The sequence below is a fragment of the Gadus morhua genome, chromosome 10 (genome assembly GCF_902167405.1).
Source record: "Gadus morhua chromosome 10, gadMor3.0, whole genome shotgun sequence".
NCBI lineage: Eukaryota > Metazoa > Chordata > Actinopteri > Gadiformes > Gadidae > Gadus > Gadus morhua.
The window spans coordinates 7,731,439-7,745,527 of record NC_044057.1 but is presented as its reverse complement, the minus strand read 5'-3'; the positions used below and the strand labels follow the sequence as shown (position 1 = coordinate 7,745,527).

The window sequence follows — 14,089 nt, the reverse complement described above, 5'->3', positions numbered from 1 at the left end:
AAAAATATGATTTCCTGTTTTTTTTTTAAAGTTGATTTAATGAGGAACATAATCCCTGGGTGGTTGGAGGATACGAGAGCTGTGGGCGGGGGACGTTTTGTTCCTTGAAACCTCTAAGTATGTGACTGCAAGTGATGGCTCCAGAGGAAAAGACAAAACGGGGATCCACAAAACCTTCCCAAGTGGGCTCACAATTATTGTTATGCATGGCTTAGTCAGATCAAAATGACAGATTCTGAATGCATAGATATATTTATTAGTGCTGTCAAGCGATTAAAATATGTAATCGCGATTAATCACATTAATGTCATACTTAACTAGCGATTAACCGCAATTTTTTTTCTATTCTAAATATCCCTTGATTTCGTGCTCCTAGCCTTTTAGTGAGATCAGAGAGTGTTGAGAAGGACAGTAATAAAATATATTTGGCGAGATGGATATAAGAACAGAGACCCGTAGTGAATTCAACCCGGTTCACTTGACATCGGGTAGGTGCATGACAGTGGTAGGCCTACCGTAAAACTTCAATAGCCCAGGCTTTTATTTGTTTCAATCACTGAACTTTCGAACAAAACTCTTGCTCAGCAAAGATGGGAAATACTATAACATTTATTATTTAAACCAGTCTGAATATTCCTACCGTACGTAGGCCTATACACAGAGCCGTGGCACCAAATCCTGGGCCCTGTATACAAGACGTACTGATGGGCTCCCCCCCGAATTCCCCCTACCAGCCCCCTGCGCTGAATTGTTGATGGGGGGGGGGCGGGCTAGAGAACAATTGTTGACGGGGGGGCCGTGGATAATTCAAAAGAAATAAAAAAACTTTTTTTTTTATTTGTTATTTATTGCCATGGGCCCCCCCCCCTGCCTTGGGCCCCCCCAGGACTGCCTCACTTTCCCCCGCAGTCCGTCGGCCCTGCCTATACACATTACCAGGCTATCAATAACGCCTACACACACACACAGACACACACACGGTGGCGGTGTGGTAATCGGGAGAGTCGGCAGAATTCCCCGTGGGCCGTTAACGGTTCGGGGCTGTCGGGCTGATTACAATAACAATATTGCCGGATAACAATATTGCATTCATAAAAGTTCCTTGCAGCGCCGTCCGGCAGCCTGAGCTGTGCGTTCGCAAACCTCTCACAAACTGTCGACGTCGCAACCAAGTCGATTTTCTTCTAGAGGGGAGTAACTGTGCGGCCCCTCCTGAAGTGGTACAGCCCACGTGGGCCTTGAACTGCTAATGACAACATTGAACTCTCGTGCAGGCTCGAACAGAGTGACACACAAACACACACACACTTTTAAGGAGGTCTTCCATGAGTTTTTCACCCGCTCCGTATCCTTGCTTCCCCCAACAAGTTTGTGCGGCGTGCTTGTTGTTTTTTTTCAGGTGTAGTTAGATCCGGTATAGTGTTGTCGTTTTTCTAACGTGACTAGTTGTTGCTAGACAGCAGGTGAAAAAACGACGTATGCCAAGCCAAAAGAGCGTTAATCGCGCGTTAAAAAAATTAACGCACTTAAAATTGAGCGCTCCTGGGTGCCGGCTCCAGTGTTCACGTTAGCCGGCTAAAGCCGGACATTGGCCGATTGCACGCACGCATGGCCGGTATAATAAAATGTAAACGGCCCACATGTCCGAGAAAAAAAAGATATTAACGCCGTTAATTACGCGTTAGACTGACTGCACTAATATTTATATATGTTATAGACTGAACCAGTGTTGCACTCATTTATATCCGGCACTCCGGAACCTTAGTGCTTATACCAGGTTTCCCCACCGGGGGGTGCTAGGGATTGCTCTCCTCCTGTCGGCCTCGTGACTTGGACTGTTATGCTGTGAGCATGTTTTCAGTAAAGACGTTAAACGGAGTTACAAGTGTGCGTGCATTATTGCCCTCGGGTTACTACACTTTTGGCGACGAGGATTAAAACATAGATGACGGAGAACTGGGTAGTTGGTGTCGAAGAAGAAGTTTCCGTGTAGTTTTCGATTGCAGCATGGCTACTGCCACGGTCGGCACGCTCAGTGAATTCGTCGAGCTGGATGGTGACTGGATTGAATATGTCGAGAGACTGGAGCACTTTTTCCTGGCGAATAACATTGTGGGGGCGGAAAGGAAAAGATCGATTCTCCTCAGTGCGTGCGGTGCCAAGACGTACAAGTTGATACGCAACTTAGCAACGCCACGGAAGCCAGGCGAACTATCATTCGAAGAGCTGGTGAAGCTGGTGCAGGAGCATCACAACCCCAGGCCGTCAGTGATTGTTCAGCGCTTCAAGTTCCACACGCATTCACGCAAAGCTGAAGTTTCAGTTGCTACATTCGTGGCGGAGCTGAGACAGCTGTCGGAATATTGTGAGTTTGGACCGGTGCTTGACGACATGCTACGGGACAGGTTAGTCTGTGGTATCAACAATGACAGCATTCAGCGCCGATTGCTAGGTGAAGTCACGCTAACTTTCAAGAAAGCGTTGGAGATTGCTCATGCAATGGAAACGGCAGCTATCAACTCTAAAGACATTCAAGCAGCTAACGCAAGTGTACCACAGGGCGCCGTTCACCGTCTGTTTAAAGACGGGAGGGGCAAGCCGATGACGTCAGTTGAGTGTTACCGGTGTGGGGGAGCGCATCTTGCTAATGACTGTGGTTTTAAAGATGCCGCTTGCCATAACTGCCAGAAAAAGGGGCACATAGCGAAGAAGTGCAGAGGTGCTAAAAAGCCATGGAAAAAGGAGTGGGAGTCAAAACCCCAAATGAAAACGCATCATGTGCGGAGTGAAGAGCCGGAGGAGCAGTGTTCTTTTAACATGTTTAATATTGACCTGAGTGGACCCCGGGCAGACCCGATCTGCGCAACACTGCACATAAACGGAAAAGAGCTGACGATGGAGGTGGACACGGGTGCCTCAGTTTCGGTGATAAGTCAAACCACATACTCAAGGTTGTGGGGCTCTGGGAAAGCGCCTGCTTTAAGAAAGACTAACATCAGACTGAGACAATACACCGGTGAGTACATTCCTCTACTTGGAGCTATAGAAGTAGACGTGATGTATGAAGGCCAGTCTGTTACAGTGAAGCTGTTAGTGGTAGACGGGGAGGGACCTAGTCTGATTGGAAGGGACCTCCTAAAGAAAATCCGCCTCAATTGGGGGGAAATCATGCACATGAGAGTGGTGGGAGACATTCTATCAAAGCATGCAGACGTTTTTAAGGATGAGCTCGGCACCCTCCGCGGCACAACGGTGAAGTTAACCGTGGACCCCAACGCAAAGCCACGTTTTTGCAAACCACGCACAGTGCCATACGCCATGAAGGCTAAGGTGGAAGCGGAGTTGGACAGGCTGCAGCGGTCAGGTGTTATTGAACCTGTGGAGTTCTCTGACTGGGCAGCCCCGATTGTGCCGGTGCTGAAAGAGGATGGTGAGGTGCGGATATGTGGTGATTACAAAATGACAATTAACCAAACCTCACAACTTGACACTTATCCCCTGCCACGAGTTGAGGATTTGTTCGCCACACTGGCAGGAGGACAAACATTTACAAAACTGGACATGAGTCACGCGTACCAACAGCTGTTGCTGGATGAGGACTCTAAACAATATGTGACCGTCAACACCCACAAGGGGCTGTTCAAGTACAACCGTCTGGTTTTCGGCGTCGCGTCCAGCCCATCCATTTTTCAACGCACCATGGACAACCTCCTGCAGAACATTCCCCATGTTGCTGTCTACCTAGACGACATTTTGGTGACTGGAAAAACAGAAGAGGAGCATCTGCGGAACCTCGACCAGGTGCTAAAGAGAATGAAGGAGGCTGGGCTGCGTTTAAAACGCAGTAAATGTGTTTTCCAGGCTCCAAGTGTCACCTACCTGGGTCACAGGATTTCCGCTCAGGGTCTTTCCCCCATGACAGAGAAGGTGAGGGCGATAAAGGAGGCTCCTTCTCCAAAGAATGTGGCAGAGCTCAGGTCTTTCTTGGGCTTAGTGAACTATTATGGGAAGTTCTTGCCTGAACTCTCCACTGTGCTCGCCCCCCTGTATCAGCTGCTACACAAAGACTGTTCCTGGAATTGGCAACAAGCTCAAGAGACAGCTTTTCAGCAGGTAAAAGAACTGTTGCACTCAGCAACGCTACTCGTGCACTTTGACCCAGACAAAGAAGTTGTGTTATCCTGTGATGCATCACCCTATGGCGTGGGGGCGGTCCTTTCGCACTGTATGGAGGACGGGGATGAAAAGCCTATTGGGTATGTGTCTCGCACTCTCACATCAGCAGAAAAGGGTTACTCGCAGCTAGAGAAAGAGGGGCTAGCTGTAGTTTTTGCTGTGAAACGGTTCCACCAGTACCTGTATGGTCGCCCATTTACCATTTTTACCGACCATAAGCCCTTGCTGGGCCTGTTTAGTGAGACTAAGGGTATTTCACCCATGGCGTCAGCAAGAGTGCAGCGCTGGGCATTAACTTTGTCAGCGTATCAGTATCACATTGTGTTTAAAGCAGGAAGTGAAAATGCAAACGCAGACGCGTTCAGCCGTCTTCCCCTCCCAGAGTCACCGAGCCAAACTAACCTTCTTCCAGAGACTGTGTTTTTGTTGGACAGGCTGTCTGACTCTCCGGTGACAGCAAAGCAAATCAAACAGTGGACTGAAAGAGACCCGGTGCTGTCACAAGTCAAGAGATGGCTGTTGCAGGGCTGGCCAGTAGCAGTTGGACAAGAGGAGCTCAAGCCCTATGTCAAGCGTCAGTTGGAGCTAAGTGTGCTGGATGGCTGTATTCTCTGGGGCTCCAGGGTGATTATTCCTCCTGCAGGACGGGCTCAGATAACGGAAGTGCTGCATGAAGCTCACCCCGGGGTGTCGAGGATGAAGAGCCTCGCCAGGTCGTTTGTGTGGTGGCCTGGGATGGACGGTGCTTTGGAAGAAAAGGTAAAAGCATGTTCACAGTGTCAAAGTAACCAGAAGATGCCCGCACCTGCTCCTCTCCACCCATGGGAGTGGCCGGCACGTCCGTGGTCCAGGCTCCACCTGGATTTCGCTGGTCCGTTTATGGGTCACATGTTCCTGGTGCTGATGGACGCTCATTCTAAGTGGATGGAAGCACACATCATGTCAAATATCACAGCCCCAGTTACCACTGACACGCTCAGAAGCATCTTTGCCACCCATGGGTTACCAGATACAGTTGTCAGTGACAACGGGCCCACTTTCACCAGTGAAGTTTTCAAAGAGTTTGTTGAGAAAAATGGAATCCGACATATCCTGACTGCACCGTACCATCCTGCTTCCAACGGTTTGGCAGAACGTGCTGTTGAGACGCTGAAAGATGGACTGCGGAAAATGACGGGGCACACGCTGGAGACGAAGCTGGCACGTTTCTTATTCCAGTATCGGATTACTCCGCACACAACCACGGGTTTGCCTCCAGCGGAGATGTTGCTGGGGAGAAAGCCCAAATCTCATCTGGACCTCCTTCGCCCGGATGTAGGAGCAAAAGTTGCCCGATCACAGGAGAACCAAAAAGTGAGACGGGACCAACATGCAAGAGAGCGGTTTTTACAGCAGGGGGACTGTGTGTATGTCAAGAACTTTGCCAGTGGCTCAAAGTGGCTGCCAGGAGTTATTCACCGCCAGTCTGGTCCAGTCTCTTTTGTGGTTGACTTGTTGGATGGCAGGCAGGTTCGTAGGCACCAAGATCATGTGCGTGTCCGCACCGATGCAGAGGAGAAGGGGTCTCAGAGTTTTTCGCACAAGGACAGTGTGAGCAGCTCTATGGACTGTGTTGCACCTGTGTGCATTGATGGACTGTTGCGGCCCTCGGATGGACTGTCTGAGCAAACTGCCTCACCTGCCCCTGCCCCAATTCCTCCCAGTGCAGCAAACTCTGTTACCCAGTCTGTGGACTCTACTGTTGCACCGAGAAGGTCAGAGCGGCAACACAAGCCTCCAGAGAGGCTGAACTGTTAAAAAAAAAATAATAAAAATAAAAAAAAGTGTGTTAGGCCATACAGGTTGTTGTTGCCTTATGTGAAAAAGAAAAATTGTTGTGCATTTCCAAATGTTGTTGATGTAAAATGTTGTTGATTGCCTGTTGTTAAAATTGTGAAGTTGGGATGTGATTTAAGTTGGTTTTAGTGCAATATCATTTCTGTACTTTATAAGGGGACATTCATGCAATTTCAGTTTGTTTGGTTAACCGTATTATAAGTGTTTACTTAAAGGGGGAGAAGTGTTATAGACTGAACCAGTGTTGCACTCATTTATATCCGGCACTCCGGAACCTTAGTGCTTATACCAGGTTTCCCCACCGGGGGGTGCTAGGGATTGCTCTCCTCCTGTCGGCCTCGTGACTTGGACTGTTATGCTGTGAGCATGTTTTCAGTAAAGACGTTAAACGGAGTTACAAGTGTGCGTGCATTATTGCCCTCGGGTTACTACAATATATGTATATTATTTTCTCATTCCCTCCATTGTTGCCCTCTCTCTGAGCTAAATGTTATCTAAAATAAGGGTTAGCAACTGAAGAACAAGATGTTAGAACCATTACAGAGCGGTGCGTCCCTCCCTACACTTAACGTTTATGGGACAACATAATAACCAGCAGAAGTTTCCTGTCTCCTAGTTTTTCCTTCAGTGATGTGTGCCAAGGCTTTACACCAACAATCATTCCACTATCCTGTAGTGGGCGTGAGGTTGGACCCAAGAACAGCACAGACTGAGACCAGAAGGTCCATCAGCAGATGGGCCCGCAGAAGGCAGAAGTGAGGACGGGGCAGGCTGGCCAGGATGCAAAGAGCGGTGCAGAGGCGAGCGCGTTCACAAGGATTTGTGCCTCGACAAATTCGCTCGAGTTGAAATATTTCAACTTTGACGCAAATTTCGCGTGATGATAGCCAATCAGCGTTCAACAGCGTGGCCACTGAGTGACATGTGTATGCATGTGCGGGTGCACTGCACGTGTTCATGAATGCACGTTCGTGTTTGCCACCCTGGTGAGCTCGGCCAGGAACCGCTACTGGTTTTCATATGCTACTGATTAATTCATACATAACTGCAAACTTCTTTCTTTTTTTTCTCGGACATGTGGGCCGTTTACATTTTATTATACCGGCCATGCGTGCGTGCAATCGGCCAATGTCCGGCTTTAGCCGGCTAACGTGAACACTGGAGCCGGCACCCAGGAGCGCTCCTCTGGACCGTACCCCTCCCAATCCACAAGATACTGCAGCCCACGTCCACGGCGAGAGCGAAGGAGGTGCCTGACAGCGTACACAGGACCGCCATCAACGAGCTGAGGAGGCGGAGGAGGCGGCATGGGAGGAACCAGAGGACTCTCTTGGACTGGCTTGATCCTGGATAAATGGAACGTCGGGTGAATCCTTATGGACCGGGGAAGCCAAAGACGTACCACCTCTGGGTTGATGATGCGGGCGATGGGAAAGGGAGCCAGCTTGCGGTTCTCCACCTAAAGGGGCAGGTCACGGGTGGAGAACCAGACCCTCTGGCCAACCTGATAGGCAGGAGCAGGTGTGCGGTGCTTGCGCACTGCGGTGATTTTAATCATGAGATGGTTGTTGGTTGAATCATCAGAAGGTAGTTGGGTTTTATTTTGCTGCGGTGCTAGCAGCGTAGCGATCAACCGACTTGAGGAGAGCAGTACGTGCCCGGTCCCAGGTACACCGGCAATGGTGAACGAAGGCTTGTGCCGATGGGCAGGCAGCCTCCCTCTCTTGGTTTGCAAATGATGGGGGCTGATACCCATAGGAACACTGGAAGGGTGAAAGTCAAGTGGAAGAGCAGGCGAGGGTGTTGTGGGCATATTCTACCCAGATCAGTTGTTCAGACCAGGAAGCAGGGTTGTGGTTGATCAAGCAGCGAAGAGTGATCTCCAGGTCCTGGTTCATTCTCTCAGTCTGCCCATTGGATTGGGGGTGGAAGCTAGAAGCCAGACTGAAGGAGGCCCCAACTAGGCTGCAAAACTCCCCCAAGAAAATGGATGTGAACTGGGGCCCCCGGTCAGAGACAATGTCAGTGGGCAGTCCATGGAGACGAAAGATGTTCTGGAGAACCAGTTCAGCTGTCTCTTTGGCAGAGGGAAGCTTGGAAAGGGGAATGAAGTGGACCATCTTGCTAAAATGGTCGACAACTGTGAGGATGGCAGTGTGGCCTTTGGATGTAGGTCGGCCAGTTACAAAGTCCAGGGAGATGTGGGACCATGGGCAATAAGTAACAGGCAATGGTTGCAGGAAGCCGGGTGGTGGACGACGAGAGGTCTTGTTCTGCATTTCCATTACTTTGTACACGTCCCGCAAATTGAGACGTTGTCCCGCATTGTTATTAAGGCTGGGCCGAATTATTCGAATATTCAAATACTCGTTGGGAAAATTAGTATTCAAAGCTTAAATCAGTATTCGGAGCTTCGTTGTTTCACGTACGTGACGTTACCAGAGCGAGGGAGGCAAACTATAAGCGACACCAAGCAGAGAGGGGAGAGGTGGAGGAAGAATAGATATCTTGTTTCCCTTTACTTTATAACAACATTAGCGGGATCTCGGGAGGAAAAGAAATGCTTAGTGAAATGCTAACCTTAGCTTAGTTGTTTGTTTACGTTCGCTGTACAGCGCCGCGCCAATCAACTGTGACTGGCTTGCTGCAGAGCGTGAGCGTGGCCCCCACCCCTACGCCAGATGCGTCCACCTGCGTCCAACTGCCGCTCAGGTTCGGGGATCTGGAGGATGGGAGCAGTATGGTGTTGTCTTGATGGTGTTGAAGGCGCCATGTGCTTCATCAGTCCAGCGGAAGGATGTCTTGGATGAGGCGAGAGCTGAGAGAGGAGAGGCAATGGAGCTGAAGCCTCTGATGAAAGGCTGCAGTTGCTTGCGTGTCCCCGGGACTTGCCAGGAGGTCACTGCTGAGACCTTAGCTGGATCCATCAGCAAACAGTCTTTGACAATGACGTATCCCAGGAAGGAGACTGAGGGTTCATGAAATTCACATTTCTCTGCCTTCACATACAGGGAACTGTCCAGGAGGCGGCGGAGGACAGATCTGATGTGAGTAACATGCTCTTCCTGGTTACGAGAAAAATATCAAGATATCATCCAGGTAAACGAAGACAAACTTGTTCAGCATATCCCGGAGCAGGTCGTTGATCAAAGTTTGGAAGATATTCGGGGCGTTGGTCAAACCAAAGAGCATCACCAGATATTCATAATGTCCTGTAGGTGTGTTGAAGGCCGTCTTCCACTCATCTCCCTCCCAGATGCGGACCAGATGATAAGCATTCCTCAAGTCGAGCTTGGAGAACACTGTTGCTCCCTGGAGCAGCTCAAAGGCTGTGTGTAGAGGAGTTGAAGGGGGTAGCGGTTCTAAACCGTAATGTCATTAAGTCCATAATAGTCTATACAGGGCCGCAGAGACTTGTCCTTCTTCTTCACAAAAAACCCCCCTGCACCAGCAGGTGAAGAGGAGGGACGGATGATCCCTGCCGCTAAGGAGCCTTGTATGTACTCCTCCATGGCCTCTCTCTCAGGGGCAGAGAGAGAATACAAGCGTCCCTTGGGAAGCAAATTGCCCGGGAGTAGGTCTATGGTCATAGGAATGGTGAGGTGGCAGGGAGGAAGCCTTAGCTTTGTTGAACACCTCTTTCAGGTCATGATAAACTGCTGGAACTCCGGTGATATCTGAAGCTGTAGCAGGCACAGGAGAAGCAGGCGACAGCGATGGTGTCCTGAGGCAGGTCCGCTGGCAGGTCTCTCCCCACTCCCGGACGGAACAGGTAGTCCGATCAATGTTGGGGTTGTGCCTGCGAAGCCAGGGGTAGCCCAGGATGACAGGCTGTCTTGGTGTAGACAGGAGCAGGAACTGGATGGTCTCACTGTGGCCCCCCGGCAGGAGCATGCGCACAGGGTTGGTTTGTGACCCACCCCAGGACATGTCCATCCAGGGCGCTGGCAGAGATGGGCAATAATAGTTTCTCTGGGAGGAGTCCAAGCTGGAGAGCGAGCATCCGGTCCATTACGCTCTTGTCGGCCCCTGAATCGACGAGGATGGCGATGGAGTGGGAGCCAGAAGGCAGCAGGAACCCACCGGAGAGGCTGGGTTGTTTTACTGGCTTTTACTGGACACCGGCAGACAAAGTATCCTGGCTGGTCGCAGTACATACAAAGGTTCTGTCTCTGCCTTCTCTCCCTCTCTTCAGGTGAGAGGCGGGTGCGACCCAGCTGCAAGGGCTCAGGATCCTCCACACTTACAGGAGCGGTTGAGCTAAACGAGGAGGAGGCAGGAGTTACTGGAGACTTGTTTGGGAACTGTGTGGCAGGGCAGAAAGTGACTGGAACTCTGAGCGTCTCTCCCTCCTGCTGGATGGGCAGGTCGAGACAGGTGGCGAGCTCAATTAGACCCTCCAGTGTAGACGGCAGTTCATAAGCAACAAGTTCATCTTCAATGTACCCAGCCAGCCCCCGCATAAAGACATCACGGAGAGCGGCCGGGTTCCAGTCACACATGGGGGCCTTGGTGTGGAAGTCTATGGCATAGTCTGTGACTGAGCAGCTCCCCAAGGCCAGATCCAACAACTCTCATCCAGCTTCGGCCCCCAGAGGTCCAGTACCAAAGACCCTCCTGAGCTCATTGGCAAAGGACTGGAAAGAGAGGCAGGCATGGGTCCCCCTCTGCCACTCAGCTGTGCCCCAAAGACGCGCCTGCCCAGTGAGATGGTTAATAGTATAAGCTACCCTGGCTTCTACTGAGGAAAAGGTGAGCGGCTCCAGGGAGAAATAATGGAGCAGTTGCAGAGAAAGGCGTTACAGGTGACAGGATCGCCATCATAACGCTCAGGTGCTCCAACGTTAGGCTCACGGAGCGAAAGGAGAGGAGCACCGACTCCTGCTGAGACAGGGGGCATAGCAGCAGCGCTTGCTGAAGCCACTGATGAAGAACTGGCCCCCAGCAAAGCAGGTGGTTGCTCCAGAGACTGGGTGCGGGCATGGTTGTTCGCCAATTCATGCCGCACTTGTGCCAGGCCCTGCTGATTCTCTGCTGAGACGGCCATACAAGAAGCAACCAGCTGATTTAACGTGTCCTCCATCCAAGATATCAGGTCGTCAATCTGAGCTGGGTCCATTTCTGGCCAGATTGTACTGTAATGGGCGTGAGGTTGGACCCAAGAACAGCACAGACTGAGACCAGCGTTGGAACAGGTCAACAGTTTGTTGTCCAAGCAGGGGATCCAAGCTAACCGGAGACAGACAAGAGGCGAGCAGGCAGAGGGGTCCGGGACAGAAGGCTGTTCAGGTTACTGCATGCTGCTAAATTCATTCTGGCAGAGACTGAGTGGAAAGAGTGGGTTTAAATCAGGTGAGGGAACACAGGTGAAGGTGGTTGCACTGATGAGGTGGGAGTGGCAGGCAGGTGATCAGGAAAAGTACTGGCAGGGCTGGCAGTGGGATGGAAAGCCAGGACCGGATCATGAATGTACAGAGCTGGCAGTAGGACGGAAAGCCAGGAGCGGATCATGACATATCCAACGTTGGCGGTTACTGAGTATCTAGAGCCCTGGTCATGCTCTTATCCATTCCCCTAACAGAGCCCATGCCATTGTGCTTTCATAACTGTGAATCATTTGATACAGTGTCGTCTGCCATTTGCACAACCGCACACTCTATATTTGTCACCGTCTCTCCCACCAGATCCTAGCTGCCACTGTTCTCTGTCAGTCTTGTCTGTCCCTGTTTGTTGCTGTCTCAGTGTTTCATGTGTGGGGGCCTGGCCTCCGCATTCCAGCACAGTTCCCCGACCCAGCCTCGTTGATCACCCGCACCTGACAGTCATCTGCAATCAAGATCACCAGGATATCTACCCCAGTCTTCCAACTATTCGTCGCCAGATCGTCAGTTGTATTTACCCTGTTGAGTTGCTTCCTGATTCTATTCCTACCTGTATTCCTAGTTTTAGTTTACTTGTGTTCAAGTCTGCGCATTCTTAATACTTTTTTCTCTTTACCAGTCATCACCATCACAACTATACCACAACCCTGCTCTACTGCCGGTTTACCATCTTCATCGAATCATCGTGCGTGACTGTCGGTTCGCCTGCCAGCCGACCCATCCAACCCCGATTCGGACCCCCCGGCCCGTGGTTTCAGGATTACCCCTAACGGACGCAACCTTCCACATTAACCTTGATCAACAGTGGATTAATAAACTGTTCTACTGTTTCCGCTCTCGTCTGTGGTCATTTGGGCCGTGCGTTTGGGTCCACCCCGTCTTGAGCCGTAACAATATTGTACTGCATATATTTAACACAGTAGCTCTGTAAGATAGGCTTTTTTTATATACCACCCAAGTTTCCAGAAGAAAATGTAATAGAATAAATGGTCTTCGACAAACTTCTGTCCCCAGGAGTGTGCTGGAATTGACATTTTATTTGGTTAAGATGGGTATGGCATTGATCTCTTGTTACGACGGCAGATGCAGACGTTATTAATGAAGACATGTGTCACAGGTAATTAGGGGACTAATTTGGTAATGGTAGACTAGCCCAGCTATCGGATTTTTCGTATCGAACCGATATGTTTGAGCAGACATGGAGCTAATTATGTGTGCGGAGACGGGGAGCTATTTTGTTAACAGTCTCAGATCACAGGGCCCACACCACGGCCCAGGCCCATAAACATCAGACATAATGATCGCTGCCATGATTCATCACCAGTGGAAAGGCTACATCACTGTGAGAGGAAAGGCGGCAATGTTTGTGTTTTTATTTGTATTGTTCTTCTCCTTAGTGAAGGACGGAATTAGCTGTTCAGGAAAAGAGTAAAATGGCATGATTCAGGTTCTGCAATGTAATTCCTAACCAAATGGTGAATGTGTTGAACCACAAAATGAGTGGGTCATCTGTTTGTGTTTCATCGTGAAAAGAATGCCATGTTTGCCCATCCATAAATAATAAACCAACTATTTCATTTCATTATTGGAGTATTGTATTTAAGCGAGACTGCTTTTCCACTCTTTATCAGTCCGTTCCATCTATGTGGGTCCATGTTTTGCTGATGGCAGTGTGCAGTGAATCAACCAAACGCATGAAGCACTGCATTATTCTTATTTGCTTCACGGCAGGCTTTGTGATACATTATAAAAAGTGTAAGAGCCCCCCAGATTATGATGAGCACCCATACCTCTCTGTGTTTTCTAGTTCCCCAACCAAAACGCATGAGATTTCATCATAACCATAAGAAAAGAAAAAAATAAACGAATAGAAGATGTGCGCAATAGGGTTTGTCGCACGACAAACCGTCCCTGCCTCTCATGCGAAGACTCAACATTGTTTGTGTCTCTGTAGATACCACAAATTGCACACCAACACAAAAGAAACGCCTTTTAAACGCCAGGCCTGGATAAAGGGGGCCCAACGCGCGGCCCGTGACATTGTCCTGCAGGATGTGGTTTTGGGAGGATTCAGAGCTAGACTCTGAGATAACAATTTGACCCGAAAGGAAGCTGTCTCTCTTTCAGGTACAGACGGCGCCCACACAGACACAAAGACGCACACCGCTCTCTCATCGGGAACTCCCGATTCGCCCTCCTGAGTGATAGCCTCGCCCGTCTCCTCCGACCCATTCCAGTTCACGTGTTGTCCTCATGGTGCTGCAGTAGGTACTGTACTCATATGAGGGCTGAAACCATGGCGGTATTCGTATTGAACTTTATGGTAGGTGTTCCACAGTGGGATCGCTACTCACTGCAACCAGATCATACATTAATCAGTTAGTGGAGCTAGAAATAAATGAATACATTATTAATCTAAACAATAAGGTTAAGACATGAACAAAATGTGTGAATACCAAAATTAATATACACTGTTTTCTGTATGTTGCTGATTGAAGTAGTAGATTTACTATTTTACATTTTACATTTACATTTACATTTAGGGCATTTAGCAGACGCTTTTATCCAAAGCGACTTACAATAAGTACATTTGTCATAAGAAGTGCATCAATATATCGCTGTCGGTACCGAAAGGATGTTCATAGAACCAAGTGCAAGTACAACAATCGCTAGGCTAACCAATTCCCTGTGTTACA

The 14,089-nt window shown here is 49.6% G+C and overlaps 1 protein-coding gene across 1 annotated transcript; it reads left to right on the top strand.

The window, feature by feature from the left end:
- The first annotated feature begins 2,007 nt into the window (after positions 1-2,007).
- On the top strand, positions 2,008-6,246 carry LOC115552730 (uncharacterized protein K02A2.6-like). Its single transcript, XM_030369037.1, has one exon. It carries the CDS (start codon positions 2,008-2,010, stop codon positions 5,971-5,973), a length of 3,966 nt encoding a protein of 1,321 aa, XP_030224897.1. The 3' UTR covers positions 5,974-6,246.
- The last annotated feature ends 7,843 nt before the right edge of the window (positions 6,247-14,089 follow it).